This window comes from Mesocricetus auratus, unplaced genomic scaffold (genome assembly GCF_017639785.1).
Source record: "Mesocricetus auratus isolate SY011 unplaced genomic scaffold, BCM_Maur_2.0 Super-Scaffold_4256, whole genome shotgun sequence".
Taxonomy (NCBI): Eukaryota; Metazoa; Chordata; class Mammalia; order Rodentia; family Cricetidae; genus Mesocricetus; species Mesocricetus auratus.
This window is the reverse complement of record NW_024429182.1, coordinates 98975307-98992230: the sequence shown is the minus strand read 5'-3', so window position 1 is coordinate 98992230 and position 16924 is coordinate 98975307. Positions and strand designations below refer to the sequence as shown.

Below are 16924 nucleotides of genomic sequence, written 5' to 3'. Positions count from 1 at the left end.
TACATGTGCACCGAAACACACTCGCTGTGCACACACACACACATGCACAAACACACACACATGCATACGCATGCACACACACTTACACAATGATGATTATAACACCCCACCAAATTAACAATTTTTTAAAGTATTTATTTTCATTTTTATATGTATGGTTGTTTTGCCTGACTCTGTGGAGGACAGAAAAGGGTGTCAGATCCCCTGGGCCTGGATGGAATTGTGTGTGAGCTGCCATGTGGGTGCTGGGAATCAAACCAGGTCTTCTGGAAGAACAGCCAGTGCTCTTAACTTCAGATCCATCTCTCCAGCCCCCAGATTAGCAATTATTTAACATGACCTAATATTATAGTTTAGTTTTCCTTTATTGTCTCCCAAAATATCTTTTCGTAGTACAGATTTGAAGAATCAGGATCCAAATGACATCATGCAGGCCATCTGTTTGACACATGTCTCCTCGGCGCCTTTTATTCTGTGACAACGCCCCCTGGCTTTGTCCTTTGCGCTATTTATTTATTGACAAAGCTGCCACTAGACAGTCTCCCAAGCTGTGCATTTGGCTGCTTGCATCCTTGGGGTGGCTGGCTCATTTTGTCTGTTGCTTCATTTTTGAGACAGGGTCTCAGTGTGCAGTCCAGAAATAGCTTGGAACTCACAAACCTCTGTCTCACCCTCCTGAGTGTTGAGGTTACAGGTGTGTGCCACCATGCCTGCCTGTGGTGTTCATTTTATGTTGTTGTTGTTTTTTTTTTAACTTTACCTGACGTAGGATATTGGTGCGTATCTGCAGGCCAGGGTGTTATCCTCACGTGTATACAGTGTGTAAGTCTCACATCAAAGTGACTCATTCACCTGTCACCTCACGCATTGTTTCGCTGCGTTTGGAGCATTCAGAACCCTCTCTTCTGTCTGTTTCAGAATATATAGGAAGTTATCACTTACTGCAGACCCCACTGCTGTAGACTGCCCAAACCTGTCTCCCCTGCCCGGTCATTTCTGCCTGGTAACTGTCTTTCTTCCCCACGCCTAGCCTCTGTTAATCATCATTCTGCCCTTTACTTCTGCGAGGTTAACTTAAGAGCATTTTTTAAGTAGGGGTGTATGATTTATGCCTCAGAACACATGTGGATATTCGGAGGACAATCAGTTGAAGTCGGTTCCCTCCTACCATGCCATCCCGTGGATTAAACTCGGTTGTCGGGCTTGGCAGCAAGAACTTTTACTTACTAAGCTATCTTGCAGGTTCATAGTGCTGGCTTGGGGGAGGGGACAGCCAATGCCCCCTTCATGTCACTGTAAATGACTGTGCCCAGGGTCACCAAGTGTGTGTTCAAGTGGGCTTCTCAAATGATTGCCAGCATTTAGAGTCGCCAGGTCTAAATCCAATCTCTGGTTTAGTGCTGACGCCTAGTGGTAGGAAAAGGTATGGCAATTTACTCTGCATGGAAAGGAAGACTTGAAATCTCACTCCCCAGCTAAATACACTCAGAGAACAGTGAGCCCACATCCCCAATGGGCAGAAGAGGAGATGGGTTCTTAGGAGGGAGAGTTCACCCAAGGTTACAAGGCAGGGTCATGCAGTGCAATGGCTGGGTGATTTGGGTGATCTGCAGCTGATTAAGTCGGGTGTCAAGTACATCTGGGTTTTAGTCCATGTATTGGTGTGTAGATGGGGAGAATATTGTCATGTCTGAATAGATGATGGAACTCATTATACCACAGAAACCCCATCTCCTCTCCCCCCCCAGAATCTCCACCAGACTGGGGTCTGAGATTAATCCAGAAGGAACTAGGCACTCAGTCTCTGCTCGAGGCTGCCACAGGGCCACAGGCCTGTGGAAAAGGCCATTTGCTTCCAGAGTCTTGTTCAGTGATATGGTTCTAGTTACTGTTTGCTAGTCCTAGCTGTGTCAGGGTTTCACATTGGTCCATACTCAGCACACTGCTGCCCCTCCCCCCTAGTCTCCTGTAAGGTACACGTCCTAACAAATGAGAAAAACTGAGCCTCAAAGCAGGTGTGTGGGTGCCCAGGTACCCACAACTCCACAAATGAGCCAGGATGAGAAGCAGACCTCCCAGCAGGGAAGACTGCCCCTTGGCTGGGGAGGGGTCATCAGGGACCCTAGCTCCGCCCTCACCACGCCTTCCTCTCCAGCTGGCTCCAGAACACACTCTGATGTCCTTCCGGAAGGCCCTGGAGCAGAAGCTGTACGGGCTGCAAGCTGACGTCACCATCAGGTCGGCATGGCAGCGAAGGGCAGTGGAAGCCCCCCTCCACCCCCTCTACACCCCCCACTCCCATCCCCATCCCCATCCCCATCCCTAGCATCTGCATTTGGGCCTCTGGGTAAAAAACCTCCTGCCCCTGCCTTAGTGATGGGAGGCTGGAGGCATGGAGGGTCCACAACGGGCCAGGCACCCTTTTAGTGCAAATGAGGTTTGTGCCAGACTCCAGAATATAAAGAACAGGCTCACTTCTATTCGGGGAGGGTTAGGTATGGGGACCTGGAGCCCTGCCACGGACACATTAGAAAGAGAATTAGATCTGTGTTTCTCTGCCAGGCAGAGTGCAAACACTTGGCTAGGTAAAGCAAGCAAGACGCAGAGAATACAGTGCCAGCAGTGCTGGGTACACGACCATACAGAAACCGGGTGGAGGTGGCCCACACCTTTAGTCCCAGCACTCAGGAGGCAGAGGCAGGCAGATCTCTGTGATAGCCTGGTCTACAGTCAAGTTCCAGGACAGCCAGAGCTACATGGAGAAACCCTGTCTTGAAAACCAAAACAAAACAAGACCACACAGAAGTGATGTGTGTATTTCCATCTATAGATACAGCATAAATGATGGGGAAACCCACACTGACCCTGCCACTCCTTACCCCTGAGGAGAGAAGGCAGGGACACCAAATACTCCTCCACAGGGTGTACAGTAAACAAATACACCATGTATGTGAGGGTACCACTCCCAGCATGGACAGCATAGCTTATGGGCATCAATCTCTCCAGCAGGAGCTGATAAATGCCTTGAGGCAGGGGAAGCATGGTGCCCTTTATTGTTTCACACCACAGGGCTCTGTGAACTGTGGCCAGCTCTGGTGGGACGATAAGGATGAGGGAAGACTGTGGACTTTGTCAAAGGGACCTGTGCTGGCACCGTTATCAATATGGCATTTCAGGGACTTGGTTTGAGGCCAGGTTCCACCACTTAGTGGCCATTGACCTTGAGCTAAGTGCTTCCTGCGTAACCTCAGTTTCCCCCATTATCAAGCGAGGCAATACTTACCTTTTCACATTGCTAAGTGGCCAGACCCTGTTCCCCAGCCCTCCCTTCCTCAGCTGTCCTCCCCACTTGACCTTCATAGCGAGTCAAAGGACTTGTCCCTTGAGCCCTATGAAGTTCCTACTGGCCCAGTACTCTCCCTGTGTAGGTGTGGAGTTAGTAACTGGATGGAAACAGAGTCGCTGTGTCCTTTGAGGGTGGGGAGAAGGGAGGGTGGTGACTGGGGACAGATGATAGCCCTGAGTGGGTGGTGACAGTCACCCTCTCCTGCAGCCTGGATGGTGTGCCCTTTCTCATGCACGACACCACCCTGAGGAGGACCACCAATGTGGAGCAGGTGTTCCCAGAGCTCGCCCGCAGGCCTGCCGCCATGCTCAACTGGACTGTCCTGCAGAGGCTCAACGCTGGCCAGTGGTTCCTCAAGGTCTGCGTGTACCTGGGCCTGCCCTAGGAATGGGAGACATGGAAGGCTCCTAAAGAAGGAGGCAGGTGGCCACCAGCTCAGATGAGCCTAGACAGGCTAGCCAGCAACCCCCTCTGGGTTCTTGCATCCAGACCCCATAGCTATCACTGCTTGTTAAGGGTCTCTCATCTGTTGGCTTTCCCTCTCAAGGATGCTGATGTTTAGTAGCCTTGTTGAAGCCATAGCTCTAGGGCTGGGGATGTAACTTAGTTGATGGAGCAATTGCTTAGCATGTGCCTAGCCCTGGGTTCAACCCCTAACACCTCATACACTTGGTAGGGTAGGGTAACCTCAGCGCTAGAGATGGAGACAAAGAGGATCAATTCATTGTCATCCTTGGCTACATACTGGACTCAAGGCCACACCCTCCAAGCAAAGGGTTCTCTTGGGAAGCAGGTGGGGGCCATCAAGGTGAAGGTTAGGCAATCCTAAGACCCCTATGGGGCCACAGCCATCAACTGCCAACATACCAGCAGTCACTAGCTGCCCTGGGTCTCCATGCTCTATTGCCAGGAAAGCGTTTGAAAGCTCCGAAGGGCCAATGACAGCCATGTATGTCCCTGTCTCTGCCAGACTGACCCCTTCTGGACAGCCAGCTCCCTATCACCCTCAGACCACAGGGAGGCCCAGAATCAGTCCATCTGCAGCCTGGCAGAGCTCCTGGAGCTAGCCAAGGGCAATGCTACACTGCTGCTCAACCTTCGAGACCCGCCCCGTGATCACCCATACCGTGGCAGCTTCCTCAACATCACGCTGGAGGCCGTTCTGCGTTCAGGCTTCCCACAGCACCAGGTGAAGCCCTGTCGGTGACCCTGGCTTAGCCTCTTGCACCACGATAGACTCACCTGTCCCCTCTCCAGACTTCAGCTTCCCTGTGTGATACTTTGGGAGCCTGAAGCCGCTCTGTGACACACACACAGTTCTCTAGACGCTGCTGACTGCGGTCAGAGGAGGGGGAGGAGGGGGGAAGGGAGGGTTGCCCATCTTGTCTTGACCAGGGAAGCTGCCTGAGTTGTTCAGTGTGGCTTCCATTACTGTGAACAGGCCTATCCTTGACCCTTGAAGGGTCTAGGAGAACTAGGGCCCTCGCCCCAAATCTGAAAACGGGAGGCCTGACCGCCCTGCCTCCTGCTGTCAGGTCATGTGGCTGCCTAACAGGCAGAGGCCTCTAGTACGGAAGGTGGCTCCCGGCTTCCAGCAGACATCTGGGTCTAAAGAAGCCATCGCCAGCCTACGGAGAGGTCACATCCGGAAGCTGAACCTTCGCTACACTCAGGTGTCCCACCAGGAGCTCAGGTGTCTGCCCTGTGCCAGGCCAGGTGCCCCTGGAGGAGGGAGGGGCTGTGGATCCGGCGGTTTAACCCTCCACCTAACACACGTGGGCACAGGGCGGAACACACGGGGAGCCTGAGCACACTGTTCCAATGTGAGATGGGAAGCTTGTACTGTGAGCATGGACACAGACACCTTCCTCCTGGGGTGACTGTGAGAGCGACAGCCTATCGGGGGTGCTCCTCCAGATCAGGGGTGCTCCTCCAGCTTCAGGGGTGCTCCTCCAGCTTCAGGAGTGCTCCTCCAGCTTATTCAGGCAGCAAAGCAGCTAGAGACAGCTGACCAACCTCTGTCCCCTGACCAGGGACTATGCATCCTGGAACCTGAGTGTAAACCTCTACACTGTCAATGCACCGTGGCTCTTCTCCCTGCTGTGGTGTGCCGGGGTTCCATCCGTCACTTCTGACAACTCCCATACCCTTTCTCGGGTGCCTTCTCCACTCTGGATCATGGTAAGTTGGAGATTGGAGGGCCCGAGAATATCTAGGGCTACCAGTAACTGCAAAGGCTTCCCCTGGGGAGAGCCTGGGATGGTGGCACCCATGGGGTGTGTTGGGGAGGGGTGCTATAAGCAGACTGGAATTGTCACAACTTCTGAGGTCTGCACTGAAGTGCTGGGGACCCCAGGCCTGACTCATGGAAAGGTCACATAGCCTAGTGACCTACACTCAAGAAGCTGACAGCTCCCTGGGTCCTCCGCTACTTGTTAGATTGTTTGGTTTTGTTTTTCAAGACAGGGTTTCTCTGTGTAGTTTTGGAAACTGTCCTGGTACTAGCTTTCTAGACCAGGCTGGCCTCGAACTCACAGATGTCCACCTGCCTTTGCCTCCCCAATGCTGGGATTAAAGGCATATGCTGCCACCACCTAGCTAGATTTGGTTTTAAAGGAAAGTTGTTCCAGAAAGAGGCTAGGGACAAGGCAGCCTACTTGGAGGACCATGAGGAGTGTGTGGGGGTGAGACCAGCTGAGCTCCGATCCCTGCCCTGAGGTAACCCCAGGAGCGAGGCAAAGGCTCCCCTGCCATGTCCCTGGGGACACAAAGACAGAAGAGGGCTGCAGTGTTGACAAGTCAGAGCTAAGTTACAGGTGGCTTCAGGAAAAGAGGTGTGGGCCAAGCAGAAGAGGGCCTCAGTCATGGACAAGAAGGTGTGGAGGCCTGGGCCGTGCGCTTTAGACTGATGCAAGTCATCGTGACCCCTGCCACGCCCGAAAGAGCTGGTTTCCGGCTCTCATCTACCCACGGTCCTGAAATATCTCCAGCTAACAGACAGGCAGCACAAGTGTGCATATTGGAGTGTTTGGGCCTCACAGAGTCGTGGTCCCCCAAAAGTACCCACCCCCGTGTGTCTGAGGCTACACAAATGGGGTTTGTTTTCCCCAGGCCCTGTGGTCAGTGTCCTGCCCCACATAGGTGCCCATCCCTATGTGTAGGGTCATATGTCCATCTGCCAGGCACATGGCACCTGACTTGCAAGTGAAGGACCCATCTTTTATCATTTGCCTCTTGCTTTGAGCTCTGTAAGCTTACAGGCACTTGAAACTCAACACACCACTTCTACCCCAAACACACACACACACACACACACACACACACACACACACACACACACACACACACCCCTAGCCCAACATGCCCAGAGTCCACTCTTACAAAATAAAATATTGAGGAGCCTCAAGCTCCTCCCCTGCCCTTCCTCACTAGTCTATTGTAAAGTCTGGATGAGCCATGACTGGAAACTGCTCTTGGGTCATCTCTCCACAGCCCCCAGACGAGTACTGCCTCATGTGGGTCACCGCCGACCTGATCTCCTTCAGCCTCATCATCGGCATCTTTGTGCTCCAGAAGTGAGTAGACCCCAACGGTGGCCTCTATAGCCAGCCTACCCTCAGCAGGCCCAGGCCCCGCCCTCAGCAGGCCCAGGCCCCGCCCTCAGCAGGCCCAGGCCCCGCCCTCAGCAGAAGCTGGACGGCCTCTAGAATGAGCACCCAACTCGGGGCTCAGAGGCAAACCTTGCCCCAATCTGCTGCTGTGTGGTGTCTGGTGGACACTGGCCCCTGAGTGTCCAGTCTGCCCACTGTCAGCCAGGGCGTGGGCTCACTCCTGGGAGGACCCAGTGCTACTCTGCCAGCTGGAACCTCCCATACCCCTTAGACAGCTGGCATGTGGTTGCCATGGGTGGAATGGGTGGTCCGGGGAGGGGAAGACGTTGGGCCAGGCTGGGTCCCTAGGCAACCAGAAACCGAGGGGCTGGGGTTGGCTCTTGACTGACGTTCTCTCTCTGTCCCATCCTGCTCTGATGGCGCATGTCCCTCCTCTCTCCCCTCCCCCTCTCTGCTGCACTCTGGCATCTCACAGCTATCACTTGATCAGGTAATTCTGGTGTGTTCCCCTCCTGCTCCTCCTCTTCCCCCTTCTGGCCACGCCCCTTCCAGGTCTGTCTGAAAAGCTGCTGTTTACCAAGCGCTGAGCCTGGGTCACCCTTGCCCGTCTCTGCCTGAAGCACTGGCCCTTCTCCACCCTCCCACCCCACCCCTCCTTTCTGCTCTTTCCTTTTCTTTTCCTCTTCCCTTTGAGACGAGGTCTCACTGCGTAGCCCAAGCTGTCCTCCAACTTCTGATCCTCCTGCCTCAGCCTCCTGCGTGCTGGGATTTTTTCTTCCCATCTGGCCATGCGCGCCGTACCTCTTGGTCCCTACTGCAGATTTTGCAGGCGGGCGCCGGTATTTCCTTGGTAGGTGCTGACCCAGCTTCCCTCAGCACCAGGTGTCTCCCCAGGGGAGAGGGTCCTCACATCCCCAAGTCCAGCACCCAGGGGGCCCTTGCCACCTGCCCCGTGGAAGCCCCATTTCTGTTTCTCTCCTGCTCCATTGCCTTCTGCCTTTTGGACCTTCCTTTCCAGTGGTTCATGCTGTCTCTCTGCATCTCCCCTCGCGTTTTCTTTTTCACTGTCTATGACCTACACCCTCACTCCTTTCTCCTCCCACACCCCACCCCAGGTGGCTTTCCTGTTCCCGATGTGCCTGGCTGTAGAGACCCTGGCCTGATACTTTCCCCAGTGGGTTCTAAGATTGGTTTCTAAGATGAGACCTAGGTATTAGGGATGGTCAGGTGTCTTAGGACCTGCTGGGTCGCGGTCCAGGCTTCCCTGGCCCCTGTCTATGGGACTGAGCCCTTGGGAGGAGTTCAGCTTGTGCAACTTTCCACCTGCAGAGTCTACATGTGCTTCCTGGTGTGGTACTGAGCCCACCAGATGTAGCCCGGGCACAGTCACTGCCTCCTGAGGGTCAGAAATAGTCAGAGGGAGCAGAGGGGACCTGGGAGATGAAGCCAGGAGAAGATAGTTTCTCTGTGGACCTCATTCTTTCATTCATTGATTCAGCAAACACTTGCCCAACACCACAACTTGCCAGACTTTGAGGCTAGCACTGGGGGCCTGGCAGAGACCCAGAGGAACAAGCAGTGCCCCCAAGGATTGGCAAGGCAGCCGGCCCAACCAAGGCACGGTGCCTTCCCCTCCTGCCTTCTGCGTCCCCTTGTCTGTCCCGTCCCGCCACCCTGTCTGTCCATCTCTGCTGTGCTAACTCCATCTAGAAATCCACAGTGAGTTTCATATGGACTTTTCACTGCCTCCAGCCACCCATCAGGGTTCCATCTCCTGGGGAGTCAGATAACTCCATACCAAGTTCCTCTAACATCTTGTATGGGGAACCTGTGAGGACCAGCCCTAAACAAAACTTCACTGTCACTGTCCTCTTTGGCCCCTTCTGGCTTTCCTCAGCCCGTTACATTGGTGGGTTTACAGGGAGCCTCCGTAGGGCTTCCTGGGGCTCGTGTGTCCATAAAAGCAGGTCTTCAGTCACATCTGCTGAGCTCCCCTCCCCCCAACTGTCCCACCCAAAGAGGCAGAACATAACTAATAAAACTGCCTGCCTGGGCAAGAGCCATTGTTAAAGGAGAGCCCTGGCTGAGAACCAGTTGACTGCCCCTCTCTGGGCCTCAGTTTCCCCATTTGTGCTGTGGGTCTCTCAGGCCATGTCAGGAGAGGCTCTGGAAATGGGCAGGATGTCTGCTCCAGGGAGGCTGGGGAGACCTGATGCCCACGGGACCGTCTCTGCAGGTGGCGCCTGGGTGGCATAAGGAGTTACAACCCAGAGCAGATCATGCTGAGTGCAGCCGTACGCCGGACCAGCCGGGACGTCAGCATCATGAAGGAGAAGCTCATCTTCTCAGGTGACAGCCTGCATGGGTCCTGGGTTAGGTGGTGCATATGACACACAGCAGGACAGGCGCTCATAACCTCTTTCAGGCTCACACCCATGCACATACCGAGGGATAAAAACACATGTATCACTGGACGTTGGTGGCACAAACCTTTAATCCCAGCACTCGGGAGGTAGAGGCAGGCGGATCTCTGTGAGTTCAATGCCAGCCTGATCTACAGAGCGAGTTCCAGAACAACCTCCAAAGCAATACAGAGAAACCCTGTCTCAAAAAAAAAAAAAAAAAAAAAAAAAAAGAGCCAGGCGTTGGTGGCGCACGCCTTTAATCCCAGCACTTGGGAGGCAGAGGCAGGTGGATCTCTGTGAGTTCGAGACCAGCCTGGACTACCAAGCAAGTTCTAGGACAGCCTCCAAAGCCACAGAGAAACCCTGTCTCGAAAAACCAAAAAAAAAAAAAAAAAAAAAAAAAAAAAGAAAGAAAGAAAGAAAGAAAGAAAAAGAAAGAAAGGAAGGAAGGAAGAAAGAAAGAAACACATGTATCTCCACGTCAGACAACCCCAGATTCCAGATCCAAGGGGTCAGTGTCAATCCTTGGTTGGTAAACAGAGGTGACAAGCTGGGGTATGGGCTAGGATGTCTGTTTGAAGGTTCTACGCCTTTTCTTGGTTCACACATGACTTTCTGGTATGGTGAAGGCAGTTGTAAAGACATCCAAAACTGGATGTCACTGTAGCTCTTGTAAGAAGAGCCAAGGCAGAAAGTGTGCTCAGAGTTCCCCGGGACAGCAAGGGGAGTTTGGGGTGGTGACAGCTGGGTTGTGAAGGATGGCCAGAGATGCCTGTGTAATGGTATGATCAGACACAAGGAAGGGTACTCCTGTGGGAACAGCTGTGCCCCAAGGCTGGGCTGCTTGTCCAGACACCAAGAGCCAAGCAGCATTCCACAGAGCACCTTCCAGAACGTCAGCTCTGCCCCACTGGCTGCCAGCACTAGGACACGAGTGTCCTTAGGGGCTCTGTGCAGGCCCCCACCCTTGCAGACTGTGGCAGGGGCTGGATGAGCCAGGCTGGCTTGAATAGGAGGCCCAGCACAGCCTGGGCAACCAAGGAGGTGTCAAGTAGGCCCACATACTGGAGATGGGAAGACAAGCCAGATTTTAGGAAAAAGAGGGATTGCAGGGAGGGAAGTCACTCAAAAGGAGAGAAGCCTGTGTGTGCCAATGCCTGGAGGAAAGTAAACACTGGGGGACAGGGCACCTAAGGGGGCTGTGGTTTTCTGCAGCAGGAGTTCCAGGGGACAGAGCACTAAGGGCCCAGAGGGGACTAAGGGGGCCCCTGAGCACAGGCTCAGTGCCCACAGGTTCAGTGCCAGCTGGATCCAGTGGTTACATCTGCCTCTAAGTGCCTTCCTCCCCTCCGCCTGTCTCCCTGCCCTCAGAACCCATCTTCCCCACTCACATTCTGTCTCCTCTGGTCCCACAGAGATCAGTGATGGTGTGGAGGTCTCTGATGAGCTCTCCGTATGTTCAGACAGCAGCTATGACACCTATGCCAACAGCACAGCCACCCCTATGGGCCCTCGAGGTGGTGGCAGCCATGCCAAGACTCTCGCAGACCGCAGTGGGCATTAGCTGAAGATCTGTCTGCCCAGCTTGTACCTGAGGTAGAATCTAGATAAGAGCTGACAGAAACTGCACCTGCAGTGCCCTGGGAGCTGGCTCTGCAGCCTGCTTGTATGCTCCAAGCTCCTTTGTCAGTTCCAGCCTCTCCTGGGGGGCTCTCCCCACTGAGGCTCAGCTCTACCAGAACTCCAGCCTCTCGGATGCCCCTGCAGGCCTGGGGCTTTCATCCTGGAAGTGAGGACCTGGTCTCCTGGTCCACTCTCACAATCACCCTCCACCTCCTAGCCTGGAAGGTTTGCTGGGTCACGGGGCTGTGCCATGTGCCCCATGGAAGTGGAGGGCATGGATGCTTCCCCGTGCCCGCTCCTGTCTATTTGTCTGCGCTGTGAGATGAATGACTCTGGTCTCGTCCTGTCTTGAGGATGTTGGCTGGGCCTCACCCCTGCCTGGCAGCTCTACTCTCTGCACCCATCTCAAAGCACAAGGGAGTTCATCTCAGGAGGAAAACCAGGGCTATGGTGGAGACATGATCCTCCCACCCAGCATGCCTCCACCGCTGGCCTCTGGGTCCCCGAGAACCCGGGCCAGAATCACAGGTTCCGGGCTGTTCGGCCTCACACCCAATTGTCCAACAGGCCTCTGGGGCAGAAGGAGCCTTGAAGATCAGATAATCAACAGACTGACATGACCTCAGGTTCCCACAGCAGTGGCCACAGGGCAATGGGTCACCTGGGCAAAGTGCTCTGGGCTCAGTCAAGCATGGGCGTCTGGCCAAAGATGCCTACAGTAGAAGGAACCTAAGGGCCAGGGCAATTAAAGCTGCCATCTTCATGTGTGTTGTCTCTGAATGGTCAGTGGCAATTTGGGAACATATTGTGTGGATTTGGGCTTGGGTGCTGGCCCCTGGGTTTGAGGAAGAGCCATTTCACAGATGAACGTGAAAATGAGTATCTGAACTCTTCCATTGGTCAGCCATAATGCCTGGGCTTCGGCAGCCCTGGACTGTAAAACCTTTCATTATGGGGGGGTGGCAGGGGGCAAAGTGACCATCCAAGGTCACAAAGCTTTGGACAAGCAAAGCCAGGGCTACCCTTGGAGAAGTCCCTATTCACATCCTTAACTCTCATGCTTAAAAATGTCTTGCAAGGGTGTGGTGGTGCGTACCTTTAAAAAATGTCTCTTTCAATTTAAAAAAATATTTGTGTTATAAATACATGCCACTTGTGTGTGGGTACCCTCAGAGTCCAGAAGAGTGTGTTAGAGCTCCTGGATCTGGAGTTTTAAGCAGTTGTGAGCCACTTGATATATAGGTGCTGGGAACCAAACTTAGGTCCTCTGGAAGAACAGCCAGTGCTCTTAACCACTGACCCATCTCCCCAGCCCCTAAAATGCCTTTCTGAAAAATAAACTCCAGTGGAATGGAGAGATGGCTCAGTGGTTAAGAGTACTGGCTATTCCTCCAGAGGACCAGGTTTCAATTCCTAGCACCCACATGGTAGCTCCTACATGGTGGCTCACAGCTGTCTGTAACTGACCTCTACTGCACACACACATGGTACAGACATACATACAGGTGAAATATCCTTATACATAAAATAATTTGCTTTTTGAGTCTCTCTAGGTAGCCCTGGCTGTCCAGGAATTCTGAGCTCCTGGAGAACAAGCCAAGTGTAGATGCCTCTTGCCTTGGTGAGGCTTGGCTGTGGGTGTGGCTGAGGCAGGCTCACACCCTCTGCTTCGCACGAGAAAGGGTACCTGGGCTGGAAGTCAACACAGCACCAGGAACACAGGTGTCAGCTCTACCTTCTGCCCTCTGTGGGAAAGGTCAGCAGCAAAAACAGGGAAGGTCTTTAGTTCTCGAGGTCTCCACTGAACATGCATAGTCTTGAGTGCATCCTGAAAAGAAGGAGGAATGCTGAACTCCTGCTTCATCTTGCAATAGGTCAGTGGTTCTCAACCTGTGGGTCCCAACCCCTTTGAGGGTCAAATGATCCTTTCACAGGGTTCCCCTAAGGCCATCGGAAAACACAAGATATTTACATTACGATTCACAACAGTAGCAAAATTACAGTTATGAAGTAGCAATGAAAATAATTTTATGATTGGGGGTCACCATAGTATGAGGAACTGTATTAAAGGGTTGCAGATTCAGGAAGGTTGAGAACCACTGCATTAGATAAATGTCATGCCATTTAGGAGACCAGGTACTGTCTCATCTCCAAATGTGGTGTTCTAGATAGAATTCTTGCTATAAGAAGATCCTGTCACCTTCTAGGAAGAAAGGAAGTGAGCCCCTTCCACATTCAGCCTTTGGAAGGCTCTCATTAGCCTCTACACAGTCCCTTCGTTGGGATCTGGAAGGATTTACCCACTGTTTCCCTCACTACTGAATATCTAGCAAGATCGTCTTTCAGCTCATGCTGCACTCTGGCTTCTCTTGCCTAACTTAGGGTTACTGAAAACCCCACCTCTGAAACTCTGCAGTATCTCCCCTTGGCTGCAGAGGACACCTCGCTGCCCACTCTACAGGGCAACACAAAGGCCACTCGTGTGCACCACTCCTCAAGTGTCTTCCTGCCTGTCTCCTGCAAGCCCTCTGTAAACCCTCAGCCTCTCCCCAAGTATAAAGGCCCCCACTTACAGCCTTTTACATTTTTTAGTGTGTGTGTGTCTGCATGTCACAGTGCAGGTATGGCGGTCAGAGGACAACTTGTGGGGGTCAGTTCTTCCTTCCATCACATAGATCTGTCCCAGTGTTTTTCTGTTGCTCTGATAAACACTATGACTTAAAGCAACATGAAGAAAGCGTTTGCTTTAGCTTACAGGCTATAATCCATCATCAAGGGAAGCCAGAGCACAAGGCAGGAACTGAAGCCCAGAGCACGGAGGAACAAACACTGCTTACTGGCTTGCTTCTCTCTGGCTTGCTCAGATACCTGTCTTAGAAAGCCCAGGTCTACCTGTCTAGTATGGCACTGCCCATCATAGGTTGGACTCTCCTACATCAATTAGAAATTAAGAAGATACTTCACAGACATGGCTACAGATCAGTGTCACAAGGCAAATCTTTAGTTGGGGTTTCTTCTTCCCAAGTGACTCCGGGTTTGTGCCAGGTTGACAACTGAAACTACCTACAACAGGGCTCCAGAGATTGATCTTAGGCTATCAGATATGGCAGCAAGTGCCTTTAACTTGCTCAGCCATCTCCCTGGCCCCATTAACACACTTTCATGGCCACATAGAAAAGCTCTCCCCCTTCCCCAGTATAAGGGCAGTTAACCATTTCCTGGTTTTTTAAAAATTATATAGTGTTCTGCCTGCAAGTATGCCTGAGTGCCAGAAGAGGGCAGCAGATCTCATTATAGATGGTTATGAGCCACCATATGGTCAATGGGAATTGAACTCGGGTCCTCCAGAAGAGCAGCCAGTGCTCTTGACATCTGAGCCATCTCTCCATCCCCTTAGTTACTTTTCTATTCCTGGGATAAAACACCATGACCAAAAGCAACTTGGAGAGGAAAGGCTTTATTCCATCTTACAGCTCTCAGGTCACTGAGGGAAGTCAGCAGCAATTCAGGACAGGAACCAGGAGGCAGGAACCATGGAGGGACAATGCTTACAGGCTTGCTCCTCAGGGTTTGCTCAGCTTGACTTGTTTGTTTTGGTTGTTCTTTATTGAGACAGGATTTCTCCGTGTAGCTTTGGAGGCTGTCCTGGAACTTTCTCTATAGACCATGCTAGCCTCGAACTCACAGAGATCGGACTGCCTCTGCCTCCCAAGTGCTGGGGTCAAAGGCATGTGCCGCCACCACCCAGCTCAGCTTGATTTCTTATACAACTCAAGACCACCTGCTCCCTGTGAGATGGACTTCCTACATCAATCACCAATCAAGAAAATGCACGGCTGTCACCACCGGGAGGACCCATGGGGTGACTGTGCTGTTGACATGTGTCATAATTAATTGGCAATAGGCCAGTTGGGTAGGAACATTTTCTCAGTTGAGTGTGCCTCTTCCCAAATGACTCTAGCTTGTGTCAAATTGACATAAAACTAGTCAGCACAGACTGGGGAGATGGCTCAGTGGTTAGGAGCACTAGCTGCTTCTCCAAAGGACCCTGGTTCAATTTCCAGCACCCACATGGCAGCTCACAGCTGTCTATAACTCCAATTCTAGGGGATCTGACACCCTCGCACAGACATACATGTAAGCAAAACACCAAAATTAAATGCACTAAAAATAAATTAATTAAATTTAAAAAAGAGCCTAGTTTGCTCAGGCAGGGTTCACAGACAACCTCCCCCAGGCTTCAGAACACATGCTTAGCCAAACCCTCTTGCATTAGTTAGATTTTTATCGCTGGAACAAAATACCAGAGGAAAACAACTTAACAAGAAGAAAGGTTTACGCCGGGCATTGGTGGCGCATGCCTTTAATCCCAGCACTCGGGAGGCAGAGGCAGGCGGATCTCTGTGAGTTCGAGGCCAGCCTGGTCTACAGAGTGAGTTCCAGGACAGCCTCCAAAGCTACAGAGAAACCCTGTCTCGAAAAACAAAACAAAACAAAAAAGAAGAAGAAGAAAGGTTTACTTGGCTCGTGATTTCAGAGGTTCCGATACTTGGTCACTTAGCTGTTGTCTCTAGGCCTGTGCATGGAGAAGCAGAACTTCATGGTAGCAGGGAACATGTGGCAGAACAAAATGGTGGACAGGAGGCAGAGAGCAAGGAAATGCAGGACCTCCTAACTCGACCCCAACTCCCACTCTCCTGCACACCACCATAATAGCATCAAATTACTAACCCGCTGATGGATGAATACAATAGGAAGGCCCTAACGACTTTTCCATAGCACCATCAGCCTAGGGACCAAGCTCCCAACATGTGGAGCTTAAAAAAAATAAACAAAATAAATAAATATATGTGTTTTTTTGAGACAGGGTATCTCTGTGTAACAGCTCTGGCTGTCCTGGAAGTAGACCAGGCTGGCCTGGGACTCACAGCTATCTACCTACCTCTGCCTCCCAAGTGCTAAGATTAAAGATGTGCGCCACCACCACCCAGAAAAAAAATTTGAAGACGCAGTCTCACTATGGACCCCTGCCTATCCCAGCATTCACTCTGTAGACCAGGCTGTCCCAGAACTCAAAGAGATCTGCCTCCTGAGTATTGGGATTAAAGGCATGTGCCGATACAACTGGCTTAAATGTTTTAAATGACGCTGTATTCATTTTGTATGTGTGAATGGGTGTATGCGTGGGCACCTGCGTGCGAGAGCGTGCGTGTGAGTGGGTTCTCTCCTTGTACCACGTGCATCTCAGATCCCCAGGCACAGAAGCAGCTGCCTGCTGAGCTGTCTCACTGGATCCATGTGAAGCCTTTAGAGGGCATGTAATACTCCTACCAAACCACGATACCTCCCAACTTCCACAATCTCTAAGCCTACCTGAGCCTGCCAGTCCGGCTCTGACACACACAGAGGCCACCACACACACAAAGGGCAGAGCAGTAGGAGTCACGCTTCCCCTCCTGCCGGTGATAAGAATCAGGCCAGGTGGCAGGCACCGATATGGTCAGGGTTGTCCAGTGCCTGTGGCCGTGTCCGGGCAGAACAGGGCAGGCTCTTATCAAGGCCACCTCCTCCCCAGACTGCTGTGCTCTTCCGTGGCAGCAAGCTCTGCTCCAGATTCCAGGCCCTACAGCCTGTCACAGAGGCAGCAAATGGTCACATGCCAACCTCCAAATCCATTTCCTCTGGCTTCAGGAGGCCAGGTGGACCCAGGCTGTCCCATTCTCTTTTCCAGCCAATTTCATCAGCTCAGTGCCAACATGTCCTTCCCACGGTACCCTCTCCAAGAAGCCCACACTCCTCCAGTCACAACACCGCAGTCACAGGGCCACACACAAATAACACATAGAGCAGAGTGATCCTTGTCACATAGGCACGAACATATGTCCACACAGACACGTGTGATACTAATCTCTCTTGCACTCAAACCTCTGACATGCAAA

At 52.3% G+C, this 16924-nt stretch overlaps 1 protein-coding gene across 6 annotated transcripts in view; it reads left to right on the top strand.

The window, feature by feature from the left end:
* The window catches only part of Gdpd5 (glycerophosphodiester phosphodiesterase domain containing 5), an 80251-nt gene extending 68503 nt beyond the window's left edge, over positions 1-11748 (top strand). For 5 of the 6 annotated variants that reach the window (XM_013116366.3, XM_013116364.3, XM_021229507.2 and 2 more), the window contains 9 exons: positions 2156-2238; positions 3554-3704; positions 4317-4535; positions 4882-5039; positions 5380-5527; positions 6839-6921; positions 7433-7447; positions 9194-9306; positions 10778-11748. In XM_013116366.3, coding sequence (XP_012971820.1) covers positions 2156-2238; positions 3554-3704; positions 4317-4535; positions 4882-5039; positions 5380-5527; positions 6839-6921; positions 7433-7447; positions 9194-9306; positions 10778-10926 — 1119 coding nt within the window. In that variant the 3' untranslated portion in view covers positions 10927-11748. The remainder of the gene's footprint in view (positions 1-2155; positions 2239-3553; positions 3705-4316; positions 4536-4881; positions 5040-5379; positions 5528-6838; positions 6922-7432; positions 7448-9193; positions 9307-10777) is intronic. The other variant, XM_013116367.3, reaches the window with a different exon arrangement.
* Positions 11749-16924: the final 5176 nt, after the last annotated feature.